The sequence below is a fragment of the Cavia porcellus genome, unplaced genomic scaffold (genome assembly GCF_034190915.1).
Source record: "Cavia porcellus strain 051 isolate PalLab524CR breed Dunkin Hartley unplaced genomic scaffold, mCavPor4.1 scaffold_21, whole genome shotgun sequence".
Lineage (NCBI taxonomy): Eukaryota > Metazoa > Chordata > Mammalia > Rodentia > Caviidae > Cavia > Cavia porcellus.
In genome coordinates, this window is record NW_026947504.1 from 16,803,959 (window position 1) to 16,831,648 (window position 27,690).

The following is a 27,690-nucleotide window of genomic DNA, read 5'->3' on the forward strand; positions in this document are numbered from 1 at the left end:
GCTCAAAAATGTTAAGCTGTTTTTTGGAGAGTCACAATTTACTATTTTTGGATGTTGCAGTGTCCTAAGTGGATGCTTAAAACTATGGATAGTATACAAAATCCTGCATAATTTTTCCCCTGTAATATGTTCACAAATAGAATGCCTATTCAGAGAGAATGCCTCTTAGCAGGCTAAGCGTGGAGCATGGGGAGAGTCTATGTATGTGAGTACGTGGCCAAGGTCCAGGACTTTCCCCTAGGCAACCAGATGAGGAACAAGTCCTCCGAGTGTAGCCTAGGAACCAGGCCTTCAGCATGAACTCTTATAGTGTCTATTCCATCTTAACCATGCAGTTTACCACGTACTGTGGCCTTTGCAGTTTGCAGTGTGACAGTAAAACTGGTTTCTTTCACCTTCACAAATTCATCAATAGAAGGTCGTTCTTATCATAACATTGGCATAACGTTCTTTTTCTTATTAAGTCAAGAACCTTCATTTTTTATTTATAGAAAATGTGTGGATTTTCTTTGGCATGTCTTGTACTTTGGGGCCAGTAGACAGGAAAAGAAGGGTTACTTGAACACAAGTCCCATAGTCAGTCTGCTGACCAGGATGGATAAAGCGATTGGCAGGAGTGTAGTGTATACAGTGTGGATACACTGAACGAAGAGATGCTACATGTTCCAGTGGGACATGGCAGTACTATTCAGGATTTCATCATGTTGTTCAACTTTGCTCATTTCTAGAATTTTCTGTTTAACCACTTACCAATTATTTAAGTACAAGATGCCCAAAACTTGCATGTTTTTAGTTAATTCTTATAAGATAATGTAACAAGAAATATAAAAATATATTTATATATAATTCTATATTATAAAATATTCATAACATAATATAATTTTAAAATTATATTATAAAAAATAATTTTATCAAATTTATTCAATACAAAATTGACTAGTTGAAATAACCCTTGCCCAAGTGACTCTCTGGATAGAACATAAACAAATGTGCTACCCAAGTGACACTTGGGGTAAACTGTTAAGTGGTCAATAGCTTCAGCGAACAGTCATCATGGGTAACTGAAACTATATAGAAAGGAGAACTGCTATAATCCCATTCATTTGCATAATTTTGTATTTAATATCATCTTCCTCTACCCATAAACATGAGCTGCAAGAAGACAGGAGTTCTGTCTTTTTGGCCCTCGTTGGAACAGGGGCCTGGTGTCTGTCTCAGTGACTCAGAGCTTAATATTTAGGGCAGCTGACTCCACGTGGACTAGAAGAAGAGTACCTGGGCAGAAAGCAGGACATTGGGGCACATCCCTGGAGAAGATCGAGTCTTGGGGGACTCCGTCTCTTGGCCTGAGACTCAGCTGGGAACCACCTCTTGGAGGACCTGGCCCTGGTGCTGCCTGTGCAGGCAAGATTCTTGCAAAATGCCAATTAAGGCATTTGACCCAAATTTGGATAAAAGCCTTTTTCCTGTGTCAAGTTGAGCTAATTATATACATTTATTCATAATTTATGAGGCCTAGTAAGTGGGAACAATTAGGGGAAAGGCCTGGGCAAAGCCTTTTCTCTTTGGTGGCGTGTTTGCCTTTTTTTGTTCTCTCAGGCAGGTCCCAACCCTCTGCCTGCCATGAACACTGCTGTTTTATTATTGGCAGCCTCATTATTTCACGTCGTTACTGTTAGCTGACCTTTTTGAGCACTTCCTCGTGGGCTGGGCTATAAATTGCCCCTTCTGCGTTTAACTCTGTGAGGCGGATGGTGGTGGTGGCGTCCCATTTTACAGATGAGGTCGCTGGCTTTCAGAGGGGTGAAGGGACTTACCCACAGTCTCACTGCTGGGGAGTGGGGATTTCCACTCTTATCTGCAAGGTCCCCTGGCCAGCCTCCTTATGGCTGTGGCATTCTACTGCTGTTCAGCTTCTGAATCTCAGCCCTTCTGTTAGTGACTGTCGAGACCGAGTGAGAAAGTGGTTGGTTGCCATCTGCTGCAGGAGTCCTGGGACTTGCATTACTGTTCCTGCAGCAAGTACCCCAGTGATGCCCCGCACCCGGCCCTTGGTTGTGTGCTGAGATCCACTGGCTCCCACAGGGCTGCTTCCACCCCACGACCCATTTGTCCCGTGGCCATGTGAATCTGCGGGGCCTCTGCCTGTGTGCCTGCATACGTATTATCCTGCATCTAGAAAGGGTTGTTCTTCCATTCTGTTCATACATGTGGGATGGTATTCTACAACTCAGTTTTTATTTGACATGTCTTGGAGATGATCCATATATCTGCCTGGTTCTTTTCAATAGCGTGGTAGGGTTTCTCGATACAGATGTGTAATGATTTTCTCTACTGATGGGTGGTCTTCTATACTAGAGATATTAAAAATAACCTTCTAAATTCCCCGGGAACATGAGTGTTTATTCAGAACCTTATAATCATTCAATAGTGGCAGCCATCATTATTGCTGTATTTTGTTTCAATTTGAATATTAAGGGGTGTTTAACTTTAAGAAACCTTCTTATGGGGGACAGTAGTGTAAAGGAGTAAGTTTATTTACAGATTCTAATAAAGTTGTCAACAAAACAGCTCCAGTAAGACAAAAGAGATGCCATGTAGTCAGGGCCTTGAGGGATGTATAGGAGTACACAAAGGAGAAGAGAGGCCGCAGGGGATTGTACTGTCAGGGCCTGACTCGGCTACCGGCTTTGACGATTGTAAGGACACACACGTCTTACATCTGTTGGTCATTTGGCAATATGGGGCCTTGGCCAAGGAGCCATATCTGCAGTGTTATGAGTACAAGGGCCTGGGCTTGGGCTTGGGCCCGGCGCCACTCAGCTCTGATCCGCTTCCTTCCTTCCTGTCTCCTCAGGGTGGGGAATCCGGGGAGGAGCAACTCTGTGCCGACTTTCCTGAGCTCGACCTCTCCCAGCTGGACACCAGCGACTTTGACTCAGCCGCCTGCTTTGGGGAGCTGCAGTGGTGTCCGGAGAACTCTGAGACGGAGCCTGGCCAGTACAGCCCTGATGACTGCGAGCTCTTCCAGGTGGGTACCCCGCCTCGCTCCTGCCCCGCACGCCTCGCTCTGCCCTCTCCTCCAGCTCTGCATTTGCTCATCCAGAAGTCTCTGCACCCACCAAGCTCTTGGGACCCTGCTGCTTGTCTTGTGTCTGCATATAACATATAACCCGGCTCCCCTCTCTCACTTGGCCCAAATTATCACCTCTAGAAATGAAGGGCTTGGATGACCTGTGCCTTGTATCCCTCCCTGGCAGAACCTAGCTTCTCTGTGGGTTGTGGGGCATCAAGTCTTCTGTTTCTTCCATGTCTCATGAGAACCCGCCTTCCTCTGTGAGGCAGGTACCATTACTTCCCCATTTTACAGATAGGGAAACAGAGGCTTGGAGAAGTTAAATTATATGCCTTGGGCAAGTTTCCCAGCCAGTGGCTGAGCTAGAACCACATCTAGTCTGTTGCCTCCTGATCAAGAGAGAGAAGGATGCACATCATGGAGCACCTGTCGTACACACACTGACCCTGTGTGTATATATTAACTTACTTCATTCACTTAATATCTGTCAATTGTAGATGCAGTTATCTGCAGTTCCAGTTGAAGGTTCTTCAACAAGAGGCCTGTTGACCTGAGTGCTGCCTGCGTGGCCTTGGGTGGGTGTGGTTTCCTCTAAGCCCGCCCCCTGAGGGAATAGGCTGGCTGGGCTTCGCTTCTGAAGAAAGCAAACTCTGTGTGTACTTGTGTGTGTGCATGTGGGCGTTCGGCATGCAAAGCAGTAGACAAAATAAGATTGGCCGTGGCAAAAGCTTGGTGACGGGTAGCGTCACATTCATTACTCTTTTCTTGAAATGTTCCCCACATCAGGTTTGGGGGCAGAAACCACAGCTGTCGGTGCCTGTGTGGCAGTGTAACGACACGTCATGTGCCACCTGCCATGCTGGCATGTCACGGGGGTCATCTCAGCCGTCCCCTTGACAGAGTCCATCGGTCCTTTCAGAAAGGCTTGTTGAGCCCCCTGTGTGCCAGGCACTGTGTCCATAAGCACATGTCACCATCTGGGTGACAAGGACAGCAGCAGCCATGTGGCTTGGGACAGAGCACACAGAGAAATGTAGGAAGACCTGCAGACTGGTGGCCAGGCAGCAAAGACCTCCCAAACAAGTGGGTCCCCGCTGTGGGAGGAGAAGGCAGCGCAGAAGTCCAAGGGGCAGGGCCCCAGGGGTCCAGCAGGAAGAGCAGGGGCCAGAGGAGGGAGGTGGGGAAGGGAAAGTGCTAGGAGGTGAGCATGGAGCGGCAGGCAGGGAGCTGACCACGCCGTCCCTTATGGGTCACGGTAAAGAGGTGGTAGTTCTCCAGGGACTGTTGTAACCTGCAAGTCATATTTTACTGATAACCCATTTTACAGGTAAAGACAGTGAAACTGGGAAAGGTTAAGTTGCTCGTCCAAAGTCACAAACCCAGGAAGGGTCAGGACAGACTGGCCCCTCCCTGCTACCTGGAGTCCCTTTGCTGACCCTGGAAGAGTTGGAGGCCCGGGCTCTGGCTCTGGCTCCATCTGGGTCTTCCATCTCCTTTGAAGAAAGGATCGATGCTTTCACGGCGTTGCCGCCTCCCTCACAGAGGCCCAGCTTCCTGACACTGCTTTCAGGTTGTAAAGATCTAATGCAGGGGAGGCGTTTGGATGCTCCCCACCTCCACATGCACCTGTACTCCTGGCCAGACTCCCCCCCAGGAGTCCCCTGCCAATGTCCTGCTCCTACACGAAATGGTTTAAGTCCCGAGCAAGCCTGGCGCAGCCCAGTGGGGAGGATGCTCTGCCCTGGGCCCTCTCTGCTTGAGGGATGCACATCCCAGCCTCAGCCTGCTTTCCCTGCTGCTCACTGACCCACCTGCTGCGCACCCTCCTCGAGGCCCTGCCATTGTAACTTCTTTTGGGGTGTGGCCACACTGTTTGTGGTGTCCAGCACTCTATAAGGGTCTTAGAAACTGTTGTCCTGCTCCCATGTGGCCTCCACCTAAGGCATTAGCTGGTTGGTGGCCTCTGCTTTTGCGTTCCCATCCCAATCCTATGAGTCTTTCATGTCTTCTTCATCTCTAGAGCTATAAGGGCTCAGTTTGTATTTATTAAATAAAGGAATCAACTGCAGTCTTCTCTTTGTTGCCACGGGCCAGAAGTGACCTATTCGGAAGCCTTGAGCTGAGGGCCAGGGCCCCTCGGTTCTGATCCTCCTGCTGTGAGCTGGTAGCTTGTAGCTTGGACTGCATCCTTGTGGCACCGTTGGGAGTCACGGAATCTGACTGCTTGTGTCACGGCAATGTTCTAACAATTGAAGGGCATCAGTGCTATGGGGCAAACTAAGACTGGAGACATTACAGTCATAAGGGTTGACAGCATTTTGGGGAACAGAGACATTTTTCTGTATGCCCCAGAGTTCTTAGAACCTGGGCTCTATGGGTGCTTAGTATTTCTAGACTGAGCAGATGTTTGGTTTGTTCTGTGCTCTGTGAGCTTGGGCAATGTGAGAAATGAAGAAGGAACATGGCTAGATTAGGGACTTAATGTATTTAGGGCAGGGGAAGAGAATCTCTGTGTCCGGTTAGATTCTGATGAAATCATAGACTTTTTCCCAGAAAAATGGGTAGAGGGCAATTTCCTGAGTTCCTCGTGCCTCAACAAAGCCTGCTGGACAGTGGCGTATTTCTGAATATCTGTTCAGCCCTGAGAGTCTAAATTTGCTGTGCTGTGCCATTCCTGTAAGCCATGTCAAGACCCCAGAATGAAGCATTTCCATCAGATTTCTTGAAGGCTTTTTTTCTTCCAGCTTGAGATCAGCTCAGAAAGGTTGGGGGCGGGGCCAAGTCTATTAATATCCCTTCCCCAGCTGATTAACTCTCCATTAATTTGCACTCCGTTTCTGAGCAGAGCAGGGGGAGCCATGCTAATGGTCCCGGGGAAAGGAGAGGGTGGCCAGCTCCCAGGCAGGCAGCATGCTAGGTGCCCACAGAGTGGCACATAGGGAGGGAGCACGCTGGGTGGGCACTGCCAGTTAGCACCTCAGGGCCCTCTGGAGACGGTTCTAGTGCTGAGTAGCCCAGGGAGGCAGGGGAGGGAAGGGCCTTTTGCTATCATTTTCCTCTCCACCCAACCCAATAGGTACTTCAGCATTCTCTGCCATTTATGCTCCTTTCAGCCCGTGCCTGGCACTCAGTAAGTCCCGGGTTCTGGTCCTTGCCCGCATGCCTTGATTCGCTGTATGACCTGGACAAGTCTCTTTTTCTGGGGCTTCAGCCTATGCTTGCATAAAGAATGGCAGCGGTAGGTTCCTAACCAGTGCTGGATGTGATGGATTGGGAGATGTGGCCTGGGCCCCTGTGTCAGAAGAGACACTGCTATGGAAGGAAGCAGCAGCACCCAGGCGGTTCCTCCAACCAGGGCTCTGTATTCAACATGTGTGCGACATGTCTTTAGCAACACAGGTCACTACCTGGCCCTGGGACCCTTCCAGCTCTGATAGGCATGATAATTCACAATGTCCCTGGGCCATTTGCGAGAGTCCCTGGGAAAGAGCAAGGACTCTCATTCCATCCAGCCTGGGTGACGTCACTTCTGGATGACTTCCCTCTAGAAGCCAGTTTTTGAGACACTCAACTCAGGCTCCCGCCATTCGCCATTGTCCATTGTTTGCCTCATTCATTCCTTTGCTCAGCCCTCTGCTGTTTCCCACGCCCTGGGCACTGAGTGGGCTACTTTCACAGCCCTGCAGGGGAGATGGCAGCCTCAGTCTTCCTACTGTATGGATAAAGGAGCCAGGCTTGAAGGAAGGGGATGACTTGCCCAGCATTGCTCTGTGGCAGAGCCTCTAACTGGCCACTGAGCCCCAAGTTCCAGGATCTTGACTCCACGTCAAGCCAGAAAGATCACTGTGGGAACGAGGGTTGGAAGTCTGGCCTGAGGGTTAGGGAGGACTTGTTGGTGGGGGGCAAGGACAACCAAGTGAACCCCCATTGCATTCTTTTTTGCATGTATTCGCAGCTCATGCAGTTTACAATCATCTCGGCGCCCCCATTGCTTTTTAGAGCCTGAGTCCATGGGCCTGATCTCCCCAGGGGCCCCCATTTCCAGGGCCTGGGTCAGGTCCAACCAAGAGCTTCCTTTGGACTTTTCTTTTATTCTTAGCTCTGTTCTAAAAATTACAGACATGTTTGTTCTCCTCTCCCCATGTCCCCCCTTTCGAGTTACTCAGCTGCCGTTCCGACTGCAAGGCCTGGAACAGATTTAGTGCAGCCACAGGCTGTCACGAGATGTGGATTTCAGATGAACTTCCTGACGGAGGGATAAACAGCCTGACCTGGGATGGGAAAGTATGCTGCAGAGGCGTCATGTGACAGCATGCGCTTCAGCCAGAATAGGCCCAGGAGTCCGGGGTTACTGATGGAGGTGCTTATCCTCGCCTAGGAGCTGGGTGATCTCTGCCTCTGGTTAATAGCTTGCATACTAGGACTGTGCACGTTTTTCCTGCCTGAAGGAAGCAAAGCCCTTTGGCTCATCTGTGCATGGGCATTCAGTCCCAGATCTGGCTCTGCTCATTATTTGCTGAGTGACCCGTGGCAAGTTGGTGAAACTTTATGAACCTGCTTCTTCCCCTGTAAAGTAGACATCAGAACAGATTTCCCCTCATAGGGGTGATTGTGAGGGTCACTAAGGTGGTGGTGACCAGGTGTCTGTGTCTCTCTCGGCAGGGCTCTGCATCCCTGGCTTGCATGTTAGGTGTCCCCTTTGCCTGGTTCTTTGTCCTTAGGCCTTAGCCTGGCTGGTGTCTTTCAAGCCTGAGTTAAGATGTAAGCTTGTACTAGTTTTTCCTCTGCTGGATGAAATACCTAGTTTAAAGAAAGAGAGGTTTGGGGGCTGGGGATTTAGCTCAGCGGCATAAGCACCTGCCTTGCAAGCAGGCGGTTGTGAGTTCGATCCCTGGTACCAATAAAAAAAAAAAAGAAAGGGAGGTTTAACTTGGCTTACAGATTCCATGGTCAGTGGCTCTAAGGTAGAAACACCATTACAGAAGGGCATGGCAGAGCAAGATGCCTAGTTCATGGCAGCTGGAGGCAGAACAAGGGACAGTGCCAGGGAGCAAGGGGGGAGACCAGACATAAACCCCAAGGTTATACCTCCATCACCCCCCATGACACTGCCGTGTGCTCTGCCGTCTGCTAGGTGGCTTGATATCTAAGCTTAATTGTCCAACCGCTGCTCAGAGAAAGCTTCCTCGGCCACTCAGGTAGCCTTTAATCTTCATCACCTTCGTCTTCTCCATCCAAGCCGTTCTCTGCCACCCCAGCCTTTCCTGTGCTTTGCATGAGCTTTTTCACTATTTTGACTCCACTGGAGGGCAGGTGGCAGGAGGGCAAAGCTGTGGCCACAAAAGCCAGGGGTGGAGCAAGCCCTGTGGGGATGGGAAGGGACGAAAGGTAGCGGGAGAATGCCCACCATTGCTACCACCATCATGATCCTCATCATCGCCATCAGATGGTGGTAGCATAGTGTCCTCACCATAGCGATGAGTGCTTGTTCCGTGCCCGAACTACCTCCTGAGCATCTTCCCAGTATGAAGTAATCTACTCCTCAGGGACAGCCCCACACAGTAGGTTCTGTTAGCCCATTTGACAGGTAAGGAAACTACTTGCCTAGAGACCCACTGTTGGGAAGTTTGAGTCCTGGGATTCAACCCCAGCTCCCAACTTGAGTCCCGACAGGGAAATAGTAACTGTTTCACTACTGCTCTGGTTGTTACTGTCAGGTTGAGCCTGGCTCGTTCAACCTTCTCTGTGCCTGGGCTCCAGGTCTGTAGGGGTACCGTGAACAGTGTTGGGGAGCAGCCTCAGTCCTTAGTGGGAAAGGCAGATGTTGCTCCTGTGGACAGCTTTGTGTCCCAGGTCACCCCTAGTGAGTAGCAGAGCCAAGACAGGGACTCCAGAGAAGGACCTTTCCCCTCACCACCCTACAGGGGTTGGCAACATGTTGGGCCTCTGCTGTCCCGGGAACACAGAGCAGCTCTGATGGGGCACAGGGGTGGAAGAAAACTTCTGGCAGGAGGGTGACAGCTGTAGAGCAGAGTAGGCAGAGCAGGTTTCTACCATGCGGACGGCTGGCCTCTGTCCTGTGTCAGTGGGTACACTCCTAGATGCGGAACTCCTGGTCTGCAGGTACATGATTTTTCAGTTTAGACAAATCCTTTCAGATGACCTTCCAGTGAGGTCAGACCGGTTTGCATTCCTCCAGCACAAGTCAAGTTTTATCCGTGTAAGGAGACAGTGTCAGCCCGCCCCCTCTGCCTCTTCCTTCCAGATCGACAGTGAGAATGAGGCCCTCCTGGCGGCACTCACCAAGACCCTGGACGACATCCCTGAAGATGACGTGGCCCTGGCTGCCTTCTCGGCCCTGGATGAAGGAGACACACCGTCCTGCCCCTCAGCATCTCCGGTCCCCTTGTCTGCACCCCCCAGCCCTGCTCCAGAGAGGTCCCTGGCCCCAGCTTCCGAGGAGGATGAGCTTTCACTGGTGAGAACCTGTTTCTACTGAGGTGATGGTAATGGCCTGGGGTTGGGAGCAGTGCTGCCAGCTTGGGCGCCACTGGGCTTGCTGTGCTTGGTGGCACCAAGATTCCCAGTAGAGAACCTGGGCAGACCTGGCAGCGGGAGTAAGCGTCACCTGCATGCTGAAGGCTCCTTGGGGTTTCAAAGGTTGACTTCAGGCATGAGTTAAATCCTTGACATTACATGCAAATGTTTTTCTAAAGGTTATACAGACACAGTAAAAATCCAAGCAACAAATAGGGACAGTTAAAAGCACAACCTGCGTCACCCTCTCAGGATTGCTTTCTCCTTCTGCAGAGGTAGCCATGGTTACAGATGTGTTATGTGACTTTCCTCTTCACCTTGTTTGTTTGTTATTACAAAAGGGAGCCTGTGTTCCAGGTACACAGTCCCCCACCTTGCAGTCTCATTTCCTGTGTCTGGGGAGTTCTTCCCAGTGAAGAGTTTCCTCCTTCTTGTCTGTGTAGTATTTCTGGGTTAGGATATGCCATCCCTTATTTACACCGTACTCCTACTGGGAGGGATTTTTGTTGTTTCAAAGCTTGCATTGTCACAGACAGTCCTTAGTCACTCTGCACATGCAGGCTTTGCCCCCATGACAGTGGATAAACTCCTGGAATTGAAGCTCCTCGTTTACACACATGATTTTTCAGCTTGGACAGATCCTTCCTGATGACCTACCAGTGAGGTAAGACTGGCTCGTATTCCCCCCGCACAAGTCAAGCACTGTGTGTGAGAGAGTACATGGGCTTGCAGTTGGCATGTGGAAGACCAGCTTTCTGGGGAGAGGTCAGCTCAGCGTCAGGAAGTCTGGCCCTCACAAGGTGCTGAAGGCACTTGCTGATGGTCCCGAAGCTCAGAGTTGTGGCTGTGTAGTTCTGCTGGGCGTGGCCTCCTCTGGCTCCTCCTACACCTTTTGGCTGCGGCTCCTGGTGCTGGTGGGACTCAGCCAGGAAATCTGAGCTCATCCCAGCAGGGAAGTTCTTAGGTCAAGGAGAGATGGAGCTAGAAAGGCCCTTGGTGCCTGTCAAGCCCAATTTTGGGGAAACTGAGGGCAAGCATAGGGAGATCTCTCCCATGGTCTCACAGCAAGTTGGAGTGCCAGTGAAGACTGGAACCCAGGTGTTCAGACTTACCATCTAGTGCCCTTTGCCTTTCCTCCCGCTGCCTTCAAGGTCCCCAAAGCAGTGGGAAACACCATCATGGCTGGCACATGGAGTATGCCATTCTACATCATGGCTCCTGCTCAGGGGGTCCCCCCTCCTTTCAGACTGGACTCAGACTACCTGGGTGTGAATTCCCACCCAGTTACGTAGTGCTTGTGAGTCCCATAGGCATCCACCCTCTTTTCACAGCTCTCTGACCGAGCTTCCTCACCTGCTGGTCGGTGTGAGGTGGCTGCCCTAAAGATTATTCAGGAATAAAGCGGGTCATTATGGGGAGCCCTTGGAACAGTGCTGGTGCGTAGACTTGCCCAGTAATACAAGCTAAGGCATGGTCCTGGCATGACCACTGGTAGTAGTAACAAGAATGCTCAGTGTCATTTCTGCACAGGGCTTTACAGAGTACCAAATCTTGGTGAGGCAAAGAGCGACCCCTGCTGGTCCAAAATTGTTTCCCTCCATCCCTTAGATTCACACTTTGTTCTCTTGAGCACCTCTGTTTCATGCACTGGAAGGCCCTTCTGTTTAGGCCTACAAGCAGCAGGCTCACTGTCTAAACTCTCAGGATACCAGCAGGTCTACAGAGGTCCTGCAAAGTTATTCAGACCCTAGATCTCACCAAAAGCACCCTCCGTGGACTTAGGAGGACCCTTGGACCTCTACATAGGTCAGCAGCTTCTTTTTTACTCTTAGAGTCAAAAATGGGTTCAGATCCAGCCGTTGCATCTCCCTGCCCCTCATTATGCCAAGGAGAAACCAAGGCCCTGGGGAGGAAGTCACTTGCCCCAAGTCTCACGCACAGTGAGTGGGCTGAGCTGGGCAGCCAGGTTTCTTTTCTCTAGTCTTGGGAGGGGTCTTTTCCTATCCAAAGTCAGGATGTATATTGATTTGGGGTCCAAGTGAGCAGTAGGGAGTGGTTCTTCAGCTCTTTAGGAGAGTAAGGGGCATCACCCTGCCTCTGGCCCCTTGGCCTGTGTTCCCTACTGGGATGGGGGTGGTGCATGTTCCCCAGAAAATACTTGGCACTGTAGTAAAATCCCACTGTGTTTCTCGCTGTGTTTTCATCCTCGGCTGTGTACAGATCCTGAGTAGAACGTCTAGGGGGGTCATCATGGAGGCACCGCACACCCAGCCGTAGGCTGCAGAAGGAGGCACATTTCAACAATCTGTATAGAAAAATCATCTGGCAAACAAAAGGACAAGCTAAAGTTTAGCATGATTGCACATGTGCAGAAATGGCTGAGGGGTTGGAGGTGACATGGACCTGTGTGTTCTTGCATGACAAAAGCCCATCTCATGATAGGGGTACAAGGAAGTAGTCAGTGGAAAGAGAAGTCAGATAGGAAGGAAGTGCTTTTTTAAGGAGAACTAGTTAAGTTTAATGTAGGTTTTAGATCTACGTAATGACAGCATTCCTGGTAGGGAATTTGCGCCTGTGTGCGATGTGTCTTGATTCCTCTGTTTTCCCCATTTCTTTCCTCTCCCTTCAGCTCCTTTCCCCTCCTTATTGGCAAAAGCTTTGTTTCCACTTTTTCTTTCTTTTCTTGTTTTTCTTTCCTTCCCTCTCCCCCTCCCTAGCTCCCTTTCCCATTTGAACGTTTTCTGTCTGCTTCCCAGTAGCCAGGATACACGCGGCTCCTTGTTTATACTTTCTGTTTCTCACACGAGAGATCAGCGTGGTATTTACTCACAGGTGTCTCAAGAGTATGGCATTCATTTCGAGGTGCATTCATTTACCTAGAAATGTGAACGTGTCCTTGTTTGTGGCTCAGTGCTACTCCATTGTATGAAAAAAATTCTTCTTTATCCATTCATTGGTTGGTGGGCATTTGGGCTATTTCCATACTTAGCTCTTCCAAACTATGCTGCCATGAACATGCATGCACATATGTCACTGTGGTATGATGCTTTTAATTCTCTTGTGAAGATAACAAGCAGCGGAATAGCGAATCAAATGGATCCTCTAGTTTTTTGAGGAAAGGAGGGAGATGCTTTTTTTTTTTTTTAAATCAGGAATCGAACTCAGGACCTCGTGTGTGCCAGGCAAGTGCTGTATCACTCAACTAAATCCCTAGCCCAGAGATTCTTTTGTCTGTTAGTGTTTGTGAAAGGTAGATAGATACAGATTTAACATTTAAATGTGTCACTCATTTAGTTTAAGAAATTAATTTTTTAAAGTTCACAGAATGAACAAAAGGAAATCAGCTAGAATCCACTTCAGATAATCATTTTGGTACCTACCTTACAGAGTGTGTGCGTGCGTGTGTACCAAGAGTGTGTGCAGAATGTCCCTATAATAGTGTAACAGAAGCCTGAGTAGGCATTATCCAAGGGCAGCTGTCCTGTTGGGTTACTGACTCTGGAGAGAGCTTACACGTTAGTGTGATATGTGTGTGTGTTTGGGATTATTACGGGCTACACTTTCTGCACTTGTGTTGGGAGTGTCATCCTAGCATCACACGTCCTCGCTACAGTCCCGTGGTGCCACAGAAGGTGTGATCAGCCCCAGGCTGGCTGTGGTCCTCGTGTCCAGCCACGCACTATCCCAGACTCACTCTCTGTGTGTCCCTGTGTCTCTCTGTTCCTGCCCAGCTGCAGAAGCTCCTCCTGGCCACATCCTCCCCACCGTCAAGCTCTGACCCTCAGAAAGAAGGGATGACTTGGCGCCAGGCTGGCCTCAGGTCCAGAAGTCAGCGGCCGTGGATCAAGGTATTTATGCACGTGCCCGGAAGCTAGCCTAGGCCTCAGGTGGCCGCCCCGTGACACAGTCAGCTCGGGCAACACGCAGCAGATTCAGTCCACTTTAGTCTCTGTGCACGCTCCTCACACAGTCATGGAGCTGTTTTCCTGGGCTCGGCTTCTTGAGATACGGCCCCACATGGGGTTCTAGAGTGAGTCTTGGGTTTCCCTCACCCCTGAGGGTTTCAGGGTGCTGTTAGACAGTAACACAGGTTAGAGCAGAGACAGAGTGACTCACCTTCAGGGTTCATGTTAATGGGATGACAGATGGAAACAGGGTCCTCCCTGGTTGTGGATGGCGCATTCAATAAAATGTTGAGATTTTATTCTTGGGAACCACTGGTAGGCTTGGAGCTCTGGACATCAAGGATCAAAGCACACCCTCTTTGGGGTGTCACCTCCCAAGCCTCACAAGGAGAGCTGACATGCTGATTCCCAGGTGTTCCCGCTCCTTAGCGCTAACCCTCGTGCCCGCCCCTCCTGCCTATGCAATCCCCAGCCTCATGCTCCCTCTTGTGTGTCCCTGTGTGACCCTCCCGACCTCCTGAAGCACGAACCCACCCCCTGCATTGCATTTTGCAGTAGCTGAGCTCCTCAGGGGGCCAGTTCCTCACACTCTGAGACACTAGGTGGCTTCTAAGTAAGGTGACACACCTAAGAGCCACTGTGAGGAAGCCTCTCTGCGGGAACACATAGCAGGCAGGACTGGAGGGGACATCAGCTTGTGTCAGCTGGTGCCAGCCCAAGGAGCCGCCCTTTATCACGTGGACGTTGGGAAGCTGCTGAGTTTTTCTTTTTTGTTTCCTTATTTTTTTTAAACTGGGGATTGAACCCAGGACTGACATTAATCTGCATCCCAGTCCTTTTTTAGTCTTTATTTTGAGGTTCTTGCTAATTAGCTAAGTTGCCCAGACAGGGCTCAAACTTGTGATTCTGCCTCGGGTTCCCAGAGAGCTGGGATGCGGGGCGTGTGTCGACATACCAAGCAAATTGTTTCTCTTTTTCATAACAGCTTGTTTCAAGTATCACATCTGTGCTAGCAGCTACCTTTGTTTATTTTTGAGATGGACGCTCTCTGCTACACAGGCTGGTCTGAACTCCTGGGCTCACATGATCCCCTGCCTCCGACTCCCAGACACTGGTACCGCTGGCGTCCTGCTAAAAGCCAATACCTTAAACATATAATTCTGTGATGTTTAGTAAATGTACAGTGTTGTAACTGTGACCACACTCCAGCTTCAGAACATACCCACCTCTCCAGAGTGACCCAGTCTGCATTTACAGGGAAATTGTCCAGTTCCCAGCCACTGGCCACTGCCAGCTCAGGTCCCGGCCCTGTGTCTGAGTGTGTGCAGAAGGGACACGGGATGGACCAGGCAGGCCTCTGACAGGGCATACGGAAGACCCCAGAGGGTCGGGTTTCATGGGAATACCTGTTGGGACTAGGTGTGTCTCTATTCCTCTCCACCTAAGCACAAGCGGGGGGCAGTGTCTGTGTTAGAGAGGCCTTGGGTGAGGCAGCTGGGCCAGCAAGTGACTGGGCCGGGGGACAGAGAGAAGGAGCAGTGTGTTCCTCCCGCCTCACTCTGGCCTCTTTCGCTCTCTAGACAGACAGCACCCTGGATAAGAAGGCTCCTGTGCCACAGCCTCGGAGCCGGCGTTGTACGGAGCTCCACAAGCACCTCACTTCGGTGCTGTCCTGCCCCCGGGTGAAAGCCTGTTCTCCAGAGAGGGGCCTGCCACTGCCAACGAGTCCCCAGCCTCATGCCAAGGAGGACGAGGTTCCTGGAGAGGACTGTGCAAGCCCCCAGCCGGCTCGAGCCTCTCACTGGGACCCTCCGACACTGGGAGGGGCGAGCCCCTGTGCCCAGGTTCCCCCGGAGGACGTGAAGGCGATGGTGCAGCTCATTCGCTACATGCATACGTACTGCCTCCCCCAGAGGAAGCTGCCCCCTCCAGCCCCCGAACCAGCTCCCCAGCCCTGCGGCAGCCCCTCCAGGCAGGTCAGAGCCCGTCCCCAGCACCCCTCCAAAGCCTCCTGGGCTGAGTTCTCCATCCTGAGGGAACTTCTGGCTCAAGATGTCCTCTGTGATGTCAGCAAACCCTACCGCCTGGCCACACCTGTCTATGCCTCCCTTACCCCCCAGTCCAGGGCCAGGCTCCCCAGAGACAGCCAGGCCTCCCCTGCCCACCCGACCCCGGTGGAGGAGGTGAGGATCGCAGCTTCACCCAGCTCAGGGCCCAGACAGAGCCTGCGTCCACTGCGACTGCGGGTGAGAGGGGACATCAGCCGGTCTGCCAGGCAGCAGCAGCAGGAGGAGGAAGAGGAAGAGGAGGAAGAAGAGGAGGACGAGGAGGAGGAAGAAGAGGAAGAAGAAAAAGAAGAGGAGGAGGAGGAGTGGGGCAGAAAAAGGCCAGACCAAGATCTGCCATGGACCAAGCTGGGAAAAAAGCCAGAGAGCTCTGTGTGCCCTGTGCGGCGTTCTCGGAGACTGAACCCCGACCTGGGCCCCTGGCTGACATTCACTGATGAGTTGCTGGTCCCCTCAGAGCCCCAAGGTGCTCTGCCCTCACTGCGCCTGGCTGCTGAGGCCTGCAACATGGAGGGACAGCTGGGCAGCCCCACGGATGAGGCCAATGCCCAAGACCAGCAGCTCCTTCGGGGACCCCAGATCCCCGCCTTGGAGAGCCCCTGCGAGAGTGGGTGTGGGGACACGGATGAGGACCCCAGCTGCCCACAGCTGCCTCCCAGAGGTAGTTGGAGCCAGCAGCCTGCAAGAGGGGGCAAGGGTGGGTGCAGCCAGTCCTACCGTTCTAGCAGCCAGGAGTGCTCCAGGCCGCAACCCCAGGTGTTGTGCAGAGAGGGCAGGTCTGTTCCCGCCTGGCTTTCCACTCCCCTTTCTGGGCAGTGAGTTGATGGGGGAATTCCTCAGGAAAGCACCCGTAGATCCCCGATGTACCCATGGGCGAGGCATTGATTAAATGCAAAAGGAGCGAGATGCCTGCCTGCCTGCCTGCCTGCCCTCATGGGGCTTATGTTTCAGTGAGAGAGAAAGGCAGTCAGGATCAAAAGGAAGCTGATTATAAATTTGGTAAGTGTCCTAAAGAAGACCTATGAAGGACAGTGTGACAGAGATGTTAGCTTATAAGTGCAGCTTCCCCTCAGGATCGGATTTAAAATGCTAATGATGGTTGCAATGATGATCCTTACTCGTGGTGTACTTGTTAGTCTGAGGCTTAAACGCCCTCTCCCTGTCACTCGGCACAAGACACCCATGTGGTGGAGCCAGTGGCCATCTCTGTTTTCAGATACAAAACCTGAGGCTCAGAGCTCTTTAGGGTTCAGCCCTATGTTGTACTCTCCAGAACCCACAGCCGCAGTACTGTGGAGTGAGAGCTGTTCACTAAGGTACCATCACCCGGCCAGGGGACACCTGTGCACATTTGCTGTTTCTGCACAATCATGGAGATCGGCCCTCCAAGACCCTGGAGGGGAGGTGGACCAGACTTGTTCCTGTCCTTGTCTACTGGCGGTTGAGGAAACCGGGTCAGCGGCCCTGAGAGTTTGAGGCTTTGTTTGGGGGAAACATCTGCTTATGATGCCATATTGAAAAATCTTATTTTCCTTTTTTTTTTTTTGGTCTTCTTTTCAGACTCTTCAACGTGCCTCATGCTGGCCTTGTCGCAAAGGTAGATTTATTATTCCATAACATTTTGTCTTGTTGGATTTGTGAACTGGGAGTAGAGGGATCTATCTGCCCCTGAACACAGCCCTGTTCCTAGGTCCCTGTTCTGGTTGTCATCTGGGGTCATCAAGAGCTCAGCTGCCTTTAAAGAGAGCTGGCTTTTAGACATGGATCTCTGCAGGCCCAAGGGGAGGTGGGGAATCAAGCCCACAGGCATTTCATGAGCTGTTCTCTGGGATCCTGAAATGAGTTCTCCGTGGAGGAAAGCTGACAGTGATGCATGCGGTGTCGTCTGCACACCCTCTAACAGACCTGTCCATGTATCCTAGATACTGTGTGCTTAGAATTTCTCCAATAGCCAGGGTGAGGGTCCTGCAAATTCTCCCCAGACTGTGGCAGCAGAACCAGGATCCGCGGCTACATGCCCTCACCCTCCTCGAATGCTTGGGGCGGTGGGCATGTATTGCTCACCAGCCTCTTTCCTTTCTGTCTCCCCTGCCCCTTTCCCTAGCGACCCTGCTTTTGGCAAGAAGAGCTTTGAACAGACCCTGACCGTGGAGCTCTGTGGCACGGCAGGTAAGCCAGGGGTGTTCAGCTGATGGGGTGCCTTTGGGGGAACTGGTAAAGACCCCGGCCACAAGTCCCCCACACCGAACAGCTCCATAGGCAGTGTGGGTACCCAGTGAGCCCTCCATGCCACTCCCCCCGCCCAGGCTGTGCTGGGCTCTGAGATGCACAGTGAGGGTGTTCTAAGGAGGCTCAGGGCTGGGGTCAGGTTGAGGGGTGCCAGCCATTCAACTGCTAATAATTGGCACGTGAGGTGATACCGAGGTCAGAAATGAAAGACAGTTCTCTGGAGAAGCTCTGAGGGAAGACAGATGCACACCCTGAGAGCACAGTCTGATGCACACTAACTTCGTGAATGAACAGGAGCTCTGCATGAACAAGAGGGTTGGGACTGGGCAGGAGTGTGCCCTGAGCAGCCTGCCTGGCACCACAGCTGGGGCATCTGAGCCGGTCCTGAAGGCTGAATGGACATTGGAAGGCTGAAGGGAGGTGTGTTTTGCAGCAGAGTCAGCACAGGTGAAGACATTGGAGGAATGGAAATCCAGTCTGCATTGGGAATGCTGGTCACCTAGTCCTGTGATGCTGGGGTCAGGGGTTGGGTCAGGAATGAGCAGTCCTAAAAAGGCCAAATGCAGAGGTTAAACACCAGAGAGAAAGAAATAGGCACTGTAGCAAGTTCCTGTGGCACATGTAGAAGAATGCCAAGATCAAGTGTAGGAAAATCAAGGGTCATGGTGGCCAAATCCAGTGGGCAGTTTACCTGTGCTCTGCTATACACTGGGAGGTGCCTGAGTCAAGGCTCACTGAACACTTGCGAATGGAATAGGAAGAGCCATCTCTAGTAACTTGGAGGCTTCCGCTGCCATTACCAAGCCACAGAAGGGACGGCAAATGCATCTCATCACATGCCAGTGCCAAGAATCAAAGGACTTGCAGGCCACATCCAGGCTCAGGCAGCGAGCAGTGCAGTGATCCATTAGTGATGCCTGCTATGCATCAGTCAGGAAAGTGATAGCATGCAACCACTCCTTTACCATCCCAAATTAAGGTCTTAGTGTGTCTTAGGGAAGTAATCTGGCTTCCCCTCACATGTTTCTTCTCTTGCCTGTGCAGGACTCACGCCCCCCACCACGCCTCCCTACAAGCCTATGGAGGAGGAGCCCTTCAAGCCAGACATCAAGCACAGCCCAGGCCAAGAGACAGCTCCCAGCCTCCCCTCCCCTGAGGCCCTCCAGCTGAAGGCAGCCCCAGGAGCTGCTCGTAAGCTGCCGAACAAGCACTCCGACCGGAGTGAGCTCCTGTCCCATCTTCGGCACATCACAACTCAGCCAGCCTCCCAGGCTGGCCAGAAGCGCCCCTTCTCCTGTTCCTTTGGAGACCATGACTACTGCCAGGTGCTCAGACCAGAGGGTGCCCTGCAGAGGAAGGTGCTGAGGTCTTGGGACCCATCTGGTGTCCACTTTGAGGACTGGCTCCAGCAAGGCGCCCCTTCACGGGCTGAGACCCAGGCCTGCCGGAAGGAGGAAGGCCAAAGCTGTGATGCCTGTGTGCCACCCAAGGACAGTGTGCAATTGAGAGACCACGAGATCCGCGCCAGCCTCACCAAGCACTTTGGGCTGCTGGAAACTGCCCTGGAGGATGAAGACCTGGCCTCATGCAAAAGCCCTGAATACGATGTCTTTGAGGACAGTAGCAGCAGCAGCGGGGAGAGCAGCTTCCTCCTGGAGGAAGAGGAAGAGAGAGGGGAGGAGGACAATGATGGAGAGGACTCAGGGGTCAGCCCTCCTTGCTCTGACCACTGCCCCTACCAGAGCCCACCCAGCAAGGCCAGTCGGCAGCTCTGTTCCCGCAGCCAATCAAGCTCCAGTTCCTCATCCTGCTGCTCCTGGTCACCAGCTACCCGAAGGAGCTTCAGGTAGGATGTGTGGTTCAGCCTCAGTATGGGCAGCCAGCTGCTGAGGACTCTGTCCCCCTCGTGCCAGGAGAGAGAGGAGCTGGGGAAGCTCGCTCTGGAACCGGGGCTGTGTCTCTGTGTGGATAGAGGCCTGGGAGGGGGCTTCTTGAGGGTGTTGGGATTGAGCCCTGAGGCAAGTGTGTGACAGTCAAGAGGATCTCAAATTCCCCTGGCCTCCGGAGAGAAACAAGAGCCACCTTCTGGCCCTGTGTGGCCTTATATTTCCACAAACTTGCTCCTCATTCTTCGTTATCTGTGTTTGCATTTGTCAAATGAATAGTTTTTGTGCAAACATAATACAGACCCTCATAGTTTAAAACTTATTTGACATTATCAAGTGATAAAAGGATTAGCATAATTGTTTTGTTTCATTTTGTCATTTCCTAAAAAATGAATTAAAACAAAGAGGAAGGCAGTTTCATTTCTTGGTTTCCTGCTCTGTGCTATTCTGTGCCTTCTTGCAGTAAAAAGAGCTCAGGGCAAGGATCGTGTGTCCTGAGCCTGTTTGAGCGTACTGTCTTTGCTCATTGAACCCGCCCAAAGTGAGCTGGGGTGCTAGCAGAAGGCATAGAACCCTGACAGTTTCAGGGAGCCTGCTCTGTTTACTCTGATATGGGGACAAGATTTGTCCTGAGGTTGGGAGAGGAGTATCTGCCATGTGCCTGAGTGGCCACTAGAAGGTGCACTTGAGTCCAGAGCAGAAAAGCAGAAGGCACCATGGCGGGTGCCTTTTAAGGAGATATTGGAACCCTCCTCCCCTGAGTACTTACCTGGTTCTGCCGGGGTGAGGGTGGAGAAATTCTGTTTCTAACAAGCTCACCAGTGATGTTGCCAAAGTACCATACCCTGAGACCAAAAATCAGGGCATAATGAGAACCTTTTAAAAGAAACATTTTTAAAGAAACATTACGGACACATCTGCACCAATGGCTCTTAACTTTTTGAAGGTCCCGTGAGAGCAAGGCCCCATCTCTCTATTAAACATCAACTTTAGGAGGTTCCTGGGCTTTCCATAAACCAGCGTGGAGAAGCCCTAAGTTGTTACTCCAGCAACTGAATTCCCCAGCAATTTCTTCAACAGCTGTTTTGCCAGAAGCCATGAAGGTCGAGTCTTCTGGCAGCCAATTCTCCGCCTCTGTTTCTGGTTTTCTTCTCCTTTCCTGGGGGCAGCTCCTCCCTGACAGCCTGCTGTGGCCCAGGTTCAGTCTCAGCCTGCTTGGGGCGAGCACACTCCTAGTCTCCAAGTTTGTGCCCTGCAAAACTGTGTTTGGAAAGTCGTCCCCAGTGGCCAGGGAACTCTTTCTTCCTGCCTGCTGTGGATTTTGACCAGGGCTTCCTACCCCACTGTAGAACCCCATTGGGTCTCCTTTTTTCTGCTACTTTTGGGTCAAGAGCAGGTCTGGCACTTTCTGCTTGCTGGCTGTCTCAGGCTCAGTGCTTGCCAAGCCTGGGAAAGTCGTCCTCAGCCTTCTGCAGACCACTCCCTTCACTATGCCTCCGCTTTGGTTAGCAGGAAGCATGTCCCGTTTATGGACAAACTGAACTCCGCAGTGCATTGTGGTCTCTCGAGTTCTTCAGGTAGGCAAAGCTGACCAATTTGCTTGCAAATTAATGATCCTGTTATTCTATAGCCCTTCAAACTTTGCAAGTCACATCCTCTTCTGTCACCGTATTTGAGCTTTCTAGATGCACCTGGAGGCTACTTCTCATCCCTGTCTTATAGATAAGGAGGCTGAGGCTTAGAGAGGTTGAATCAGAAAAGCAAAAAAAGCATCTATTGAACGGTTCCTGGGACAAGTATTTATAAGCATTTTCTGATTTAATCCTTGAAAGTGGCCACAGAGGTGGACATAATTATCCTTGTCTTACAGATGAAAAAGTGGAGCTGAAAGGGCTTATGTAACTGGCCAGGGTCAGCCAGTGGGGAGGTGGTACACGCAGGATTTGAACAGAAGGAGCTGTTTGACTCGAGCTCATGCCCAGCTGGCCAACCCTCTCAACGATGCTCACTGGAAGTGCCAGGCAGCCTGCAGCCCAGCAAAGAAAGCCTGGGCCTGTGGCAGGGGAGCCTGCTCTGTTTCTGCAGATGATGAGCTTCGCAGCCCCAGGCAGGGAGCTGTGAGGGTGCAGCCTGCAGATGGCCAAGGCACGAACTGGTAGAGAACAGTGGTTCTAGAGCCGGAAGACTTGCTTTGAGTTCTGACCTCCCCGCTGTAGGCAAGTCCACCTGAACCCATACCTTGAGTATCTTATCTGGAAAATGGGGACACGAGCCTTTCCCGGGTTTTCTCATCAGGTCAACTAAGATAATGAAGTAAAAGGGTTTTTCTTCCTAATGATAGTGAAAGGCAAGGCTTTAAAGGGCAGCGTTATAATTAGCAAAGTGGCAGAAGGCGTCTGAAGTTCAGAGCGAGCACAGCCCTGGGCTGCCCTTGTGAGGGAAGCTGGGCTGCTGCAGGTGAGAACTGAGCACTTCTGCCCACAAGAGGCCGCAGTTGCCACCCTCTGTGCTCCTCCTGACAGTGCGTGCCTCCGCTCTGCTTGTTCATGACAGGTGTGAGAGCAGAGGGCCGTGTGCGGATGGAACCCCAAGTGTCCGATGCGCCAGGAAGCGGCAGGAGAAGGCCATTGTAAGTGATCTGGGGCCCCAGAGCCCAGAGAGAATGGGGACACACAGGACTGTCAAGACGTACTGAACCTGTCAACCACTGCCTGGTCCGCAGAACACAGTTGTATTTCCCTCATTTGGAAGTCATAGGGGTCACCCAAAGCCATGAAAGCTGGCAATAGGCAAATTTCAACCAATGGACTGACTTGACTGCTCCTGAGGAATGCAATTGGTGACAACCTAGAGCTCAGCCTTGATGGCCCAGAGAGGACCAACGGTAGGGAGGAGGGAATGCATAGACAGGCTGACAAGATCACAGGCCCGGCCTGCCACACCTTCTATGTGACTTTGGGCAAGTCCCCAAGCTTCCCTGAGTCTCCTCACTCATCTGCACACAGGGAATTGGGCCTTGTGCTTCCTAAAGCTTTCTCTAACTTGACCAGAGCTAAAAGATCAGGAGACCCTGTTACATCCTCCGCACCCACCTCCCCAGTCCTCTCCCAGAGCATATCCAAGGCCCTGGCCTTGTGGGGTTCCCTGCAAAGCTGCCCAACAAGAAAATCTCTTAGGATCCTGCAGAGGGCAGCGGGAGCCAGCCAGCTATTCCGTGTCACTAGAAAGAACGGAAAGAAGCAGGATGGAAAAGGATAACAGTCTCCTCTGGAGGACCACAGCCTGTCCAGACCACAGTCAGTCTTGCCCACGGGAACACAAACTTCGGGAGTAGGCCGTGCATGAGTGATGCCTTCCTCAAAGGAGTGTAGCATCCTGCACACAGATTCTTCTGGAGCTCAAACCCAAGGCCTTCACACTGAGCTATCTCCCTGCCTCTTTGTTTTGAGACTGGGTCTCAGTCACTAACTTGCACAGGCTGGGCTTGAACTCACAATCCTTCCTCAGCCTTCCAGGGTGATGCACCGCTGTACTCAGCTGCAAGCAGTTTCTTAAAGCCACAGTCTGAGCATAGAGCATCTTTTTGGTGCCCCACAAAGAAGAGATACAATCCTAGGTTTCGGGTGACAGTGATCTACGAAACAGACAAAGTCCCTCCTCCTGTGGTTCATCTCTGGGGAACTGGGCCTGGAGGGATGAAAAGGAGCTTCAGTACTTGTAAAATTCAGGATGTTTTGTGGGCAGGCTTTATGAATTCAGGAGGCTAGGACATGACTTGCTTTCTTGATGAAGCTGAACCAGGAGGTAGTGTGGTGTGGGGCACTTGATGCCAGTGACCGTTGGTGCTGTCCTCCTAAGGAGCCCAGGTATTCTCCCTGGCACCATGGTTCTGGGGTGTGTGGCAGGACAGTTTCTGGCTGTGCCCGTGCCCAGAGGAGGCGTATCCAGACCACAGTCAGTCTTGTCCATGCGAACGCAAGGATCCAGCAGTGCCTTCACCCAGATTGGATCACAGATCCCTGAGGAGAGGAGGGGGGTTATCCCTAGGGCCACCTCTCACTGCCTCTGTTATGTCGTCCTTGGCACTTGCTGGCAGACCATGGAGCTCTCCTGCAGGTGACTTCTTGGTCACAGTACTGTGCTATGACATCAGCCACCCACTCAGGAAAAACAAAGATACAGTGACTCCAGTGGCCTCAGTGGCCCCATCTTATTACCATTCCTTCTTGCCTACTCTAACCCCCACAAATAACCTGGCTCCCAACACATCCTAGGAGACTTGCAGGTCCACCCCATCCCCGCCTCCTCTGACTCAAGGTACAAGCACGGACACCACTGACCATACAGCGGTATTAGTGGTAGCTGGCGCCCTGCCCTGGCGGCCCATCTCTGCTCATTCCCCTCATGTAAGCAGGCATTTCCTGTGAGGGCCACGTCCCCACCTGCTCTCGTGGCCCTGCTGCAGTAGGGCAGGTCCTCCGGTGTAGAGATCGTCACTGTCTTCTCTCTGACTCAAGCTGCAGCTGCTGCTCAGCCAGGCATTGGACAGGGATGAGGACCCCATGGAAGCAGTGACCAGCTCCCTCTCTGTCCCCTTTTTGAGCAGGGTGAAGGCCGCGTCGTGTATGTTCGAAATCTCTCCAGCGACATGAGCTCCAGAGAGCTAAAGAAGCGCTTCGAGGTGTTTGGAGAGATCGTAGAGTGCCAGGTGCTGACAAGAAGTAAGAGGTGAGTCAAGGCAGGCCATTGCGGGGCAGCGAGGGCAGCACAGGTCCCCCCTAGGGCTGGCTGCCTAGAAGAGGCCCGAGGACATCTGTGGAACAGCCTAGACCAGTGATGGCAAACCTTCTAGAACTTTCAGTGATCACAAACAGCCTGCTGTGGCAAGGGTGCCATAGGTTCACCACCATTGGTCTAGATCCAAAAACCAGGCCCGGGAAGAAGACTCTTGACAGTTGATCGAGGTAGCAGGTCATGCGTTCTCTTCCCTAAATTTCCAACACTGCTGGGCACAGGCATTTGTAAACTTGGTATTGCTTTTCTTTCTGAGTGAGCTTCGACAAACTTTAGTTCCTGCATGGCAGAGCCAGACTAGAGTCTGTGCGTCCTCTCTAAGACCTTTGCCGCATCTCAGGCTGCTCGAGATCTGTCCATTCTCTGCCATGGTGCTTCCGGCCCCAGCTCTGTTGGGCGGCCCTGTGTTTTCCTCCCCACCCGGGCAGCAATGTTTTATCTGTTAGGGAATCTGCATAAAGCTCAGGTTGCCTATGAATGCACAAGTGAGATAGCAAAACTTCACCAGCCTGTTTTGTTGTTGTTACTTTGTCAGCGTTGAAAGATTTCTAATTATCTCCCTTTACACTTGCAAGCTAAGTTATTAGGGCTTTCAAATGGTGGTTCAATAACAGTCAAAAAAAAAAAAAAACCAGCAAGAAAATGACTTGTTGTGTATCAATCATTCTAACACTTCATACCCCTTAGAAAGGCTACTCTTAAAAACCAGAGAATGAGGGCTGGTGAGGATGTGGGGAAACTGAAACTCTTCTGTAGTGTAGGCGGAAAAGTGAGGTGATGTAGCTCATTTGGAAAACAATAAGAGAGTTTGTTAAAAACTTTAACACAGAGCATCATGTGATCCAGCCATTCTACCTATGGGTGGAAGAGAACCAAAAACAGGGTCACACAGAGATCCTGGTTCACCCATGTGCATGGCGACATTATCCTCGGTCGCCAAGAGACACGGACAACCCAAGTGTCTGCTGATGTGTGGGTCAATAAGGTGAGGACTGTCCACCTAGTGGAGCATCATGCAGCCCTGAGAAGGAGGATTCTAGCGCAGGCCACCACATGAGTGGACATGTAGACAGCACTGAAGATAAACACCCTGTGATTCCACTTGGGATGGACCTGCAGGCACCAGGTTCATGCTGACAGGAGGTGGAGTGTTACTTGTTTCATGGAGATAGAGTAAAAACGGTTAAGTTTCTTTCTTTTTTCCTTTCCTTCCTTCTTTGCTCCTTCCCTCCGTACTCTTTTCTTTTTTCTTTCTTTCCTCTCTTCTCGCTTTCCTGTTTTCTTTCCTTCCTTCCTAGCTTGCTTCCTTCCTTCTTTCATGGTACTGGGAATCGAACTGGAAACCTTCACGCAGAGCTAGATCTCCAACCCTTTTTACTTTTTATTTTATTTTTACCTTGAGACAAAGCCTTGCTGAATCACTAAGTTTCCTGGACAGGGCTGAGATTTGCACTCCTCCTGCCTCAGCCTCCTGGAATACACGGGTTATACGTATGTAAGCCCACTGTGCCCAGTTGGTAAATTTTTGGTTTTGTCCAAAAAAACATTTTAAGAGAGTTACTATAGAAATAGAGCTTTTTAAAGTTTTGTACAGTTTTCAGGTTATTAGATGAAGGTAACATGGAAAAACAGAGAAAGCAAATGAATCTCCAAAGAGGAAGAACAATGTGTTACGATTTAAAAAGCATTCGTGGTCTTTTAGAAAGGGTCTTGGACATATTACCGTCTTCAGACATTTAAAGGGGCAGAAGTTCTCCTCTTTTTCCCTGGCTCAGAGAGGTATCAGGAAACTTGATTCACCTGAATGTGTGCTAGGTAGCTATGTCATTAAGCCTGTTCTGAGCAGTAGGGAATGACCACTTTGTCTCTGCCCTTAAAACGCTTCCAAAGCAGATGGGTCACCACTCCGACTCCATCTTCTTTGTGGAACTGAAATGTCAAGGTAGAACTGACTCCGGATCCCCCTTGCCTGGTACCTCCTGGGCATCTGGCTTTCCTCCTGGTCGCACAGTGGATGCCCCTGCTCTAAACTCACCTCTTTCCTACTGGAAGCAGCTGCCCAGCTCCTCACATTCCAGAAAGATCTGGGGCGGGCCATTGGGGTTTATCTTTGGGGTTGACAAGCTTTCCCTGACTTCCTGAGCCTGGTGGGTTACACAGTGCTTATTGGATGCTGAGGGGGCAGACAGCCTAGGTGTCTTCCATGCAGGCGAGATGTGTACACAACACCAGCCACAGGAGGGGAGCAGAAGGCCTTGTTAGCCGCCAAAGAAGTGGTAGCCCTGGCTTGGAAGAGCAGGGGAATAACCCTGGCAAAAGCAAGGAAATGGACATAATAGGGACACAGAAGGCAGAGCGAAGAGCTTTCACTTTAACATGCAGGAGACCCATGTTCAAATCCCTGCTCTGCCACTTGCCTTTGGACAGATTCCTGAATTCTACAGGAATTTTTAGGGTTTCTTTAGGGTAAGATAGAGAGAGCAGTGCCCATGTCACCAGGTCAGCTATCACTGTTTGCTGTGTGAGACAGTGTATCCAGTACCTGGCAAACAGCCCACCAATGAGCTTCTCTGACTCACCCAGTGTGGGTATGGGCCTAGCCAATGGTGCCTGCTCTAACTGCAGGGCCATGTAACATGGGTACCGAGTCACTGTGGCTTTCCGCTCCTTTTCTAGTAATGGGTGGTCTGACAGTGTGCACCAGGCTGGCCCACAAACATGCTACCCGGTTGTCCCCCGCAGAGGCGAGAAGCATGGCTTCATCACCTACCGGTGTTCTGAGCATGCAGCCCTGTCCCTGCAGAATGGCGCTGCCCTGAGGAAGCGCAGCGAGCCCTCCTTCCAGCTGAGCTCGGGCGGGCCCCGGCATTTCCGCTGGCCCCGACACACTGACTACGGTAAGCTCCTGAGCGAGGCCCAGCCGGGGCCTGAGGGGCAGCAGCATCCTCTGATGACATAAACTCCCTCCTGGGTATGGCTCCCTGCCCAGGTCCCAGTGTGCCGGCTGACGGGTATAACGCTGTTACTCGTCTGCCTGCAGGCTTCCATCCTGTTTTTGTTCTGGCCTCTGGTCCATCTTGTCCTGTCCTGTAACTGGCACCAAAACAAAGTCAAGCCTCCATGACCTCTGGAAACCATGCCCTCCTTGGCCAGTTTCTACCCTGGCCAAAGAAGGGGTATTCCATGGCGACTGTGAT

At 51.5% G+C, this 27,690-nt stretch overlaps 1 protein-coding gene and 1 long non-coding RNA gene across 7 annotated transcripts in view; both read left to right on the forward strand.

Annotated features, from left to right (window-relative positions):
* The window catches only part of Ppargc1b (PPARG coactivator 1 beta), a 117,896-nt gene that overhangs the window by 82,377 nt on the left and 7,829 nt on the right, over nt 1-27,690 (forward strand). The window contains exons 2-11 of one of the 6 annotated variants that reach the window (XM_063232355.1): nt 2,858-3,031; nt 9,342-9,554; nt 13,345-13,461; nt 15,099-16,281; nt 17,145-17,181; nt 17,689-17,753; nt 18,858-19,659; nt 22,253-22,328; nt 24,303-24,427; nt 27,236-27,390. In XM_063232355.1, coding sequence (XP_063088425.1) covers nt 2,858-3,031; nt 9,342-9,554; nt 13,345-13,461; nt 15,099-16,281; nt 17,145-17,181; nt 17,689-17,753; nt 18,858-19,659; nt 22,253-22,328; nt 24,303-24,427; nt 27,236-27,390 — 2,947 coding nt within the window. The remainder of the gene's footprint in view (nt 1-2,857; nt 3,032-9,341; nt 9,555-13,344; nt 13,462-15,098; nt 16,282-17,144; nt 17,182-17,688; nt 17,754-18,857; nt 19,660-22,252; nt 22,329-24,302; nt 24,428-27,235; nt 27,391-27,690) is intronic. The other 5 variants (XM_013141038.3, XM_063232356.1, XM_003477343.5 and 2 more) reach the window with 5 other exon arrangements.
* On the forward strand, nt 3,038-5,144 carry LOC134471927 (uncharacterized). Its single transcript, XR_010041678.1, has 2 exons — nt 3,038-3,651; nt 4,404-5,144. It is a non-coding gene; the product is annotated as an uncharacterized LOC134471927 (long non-coding RNA).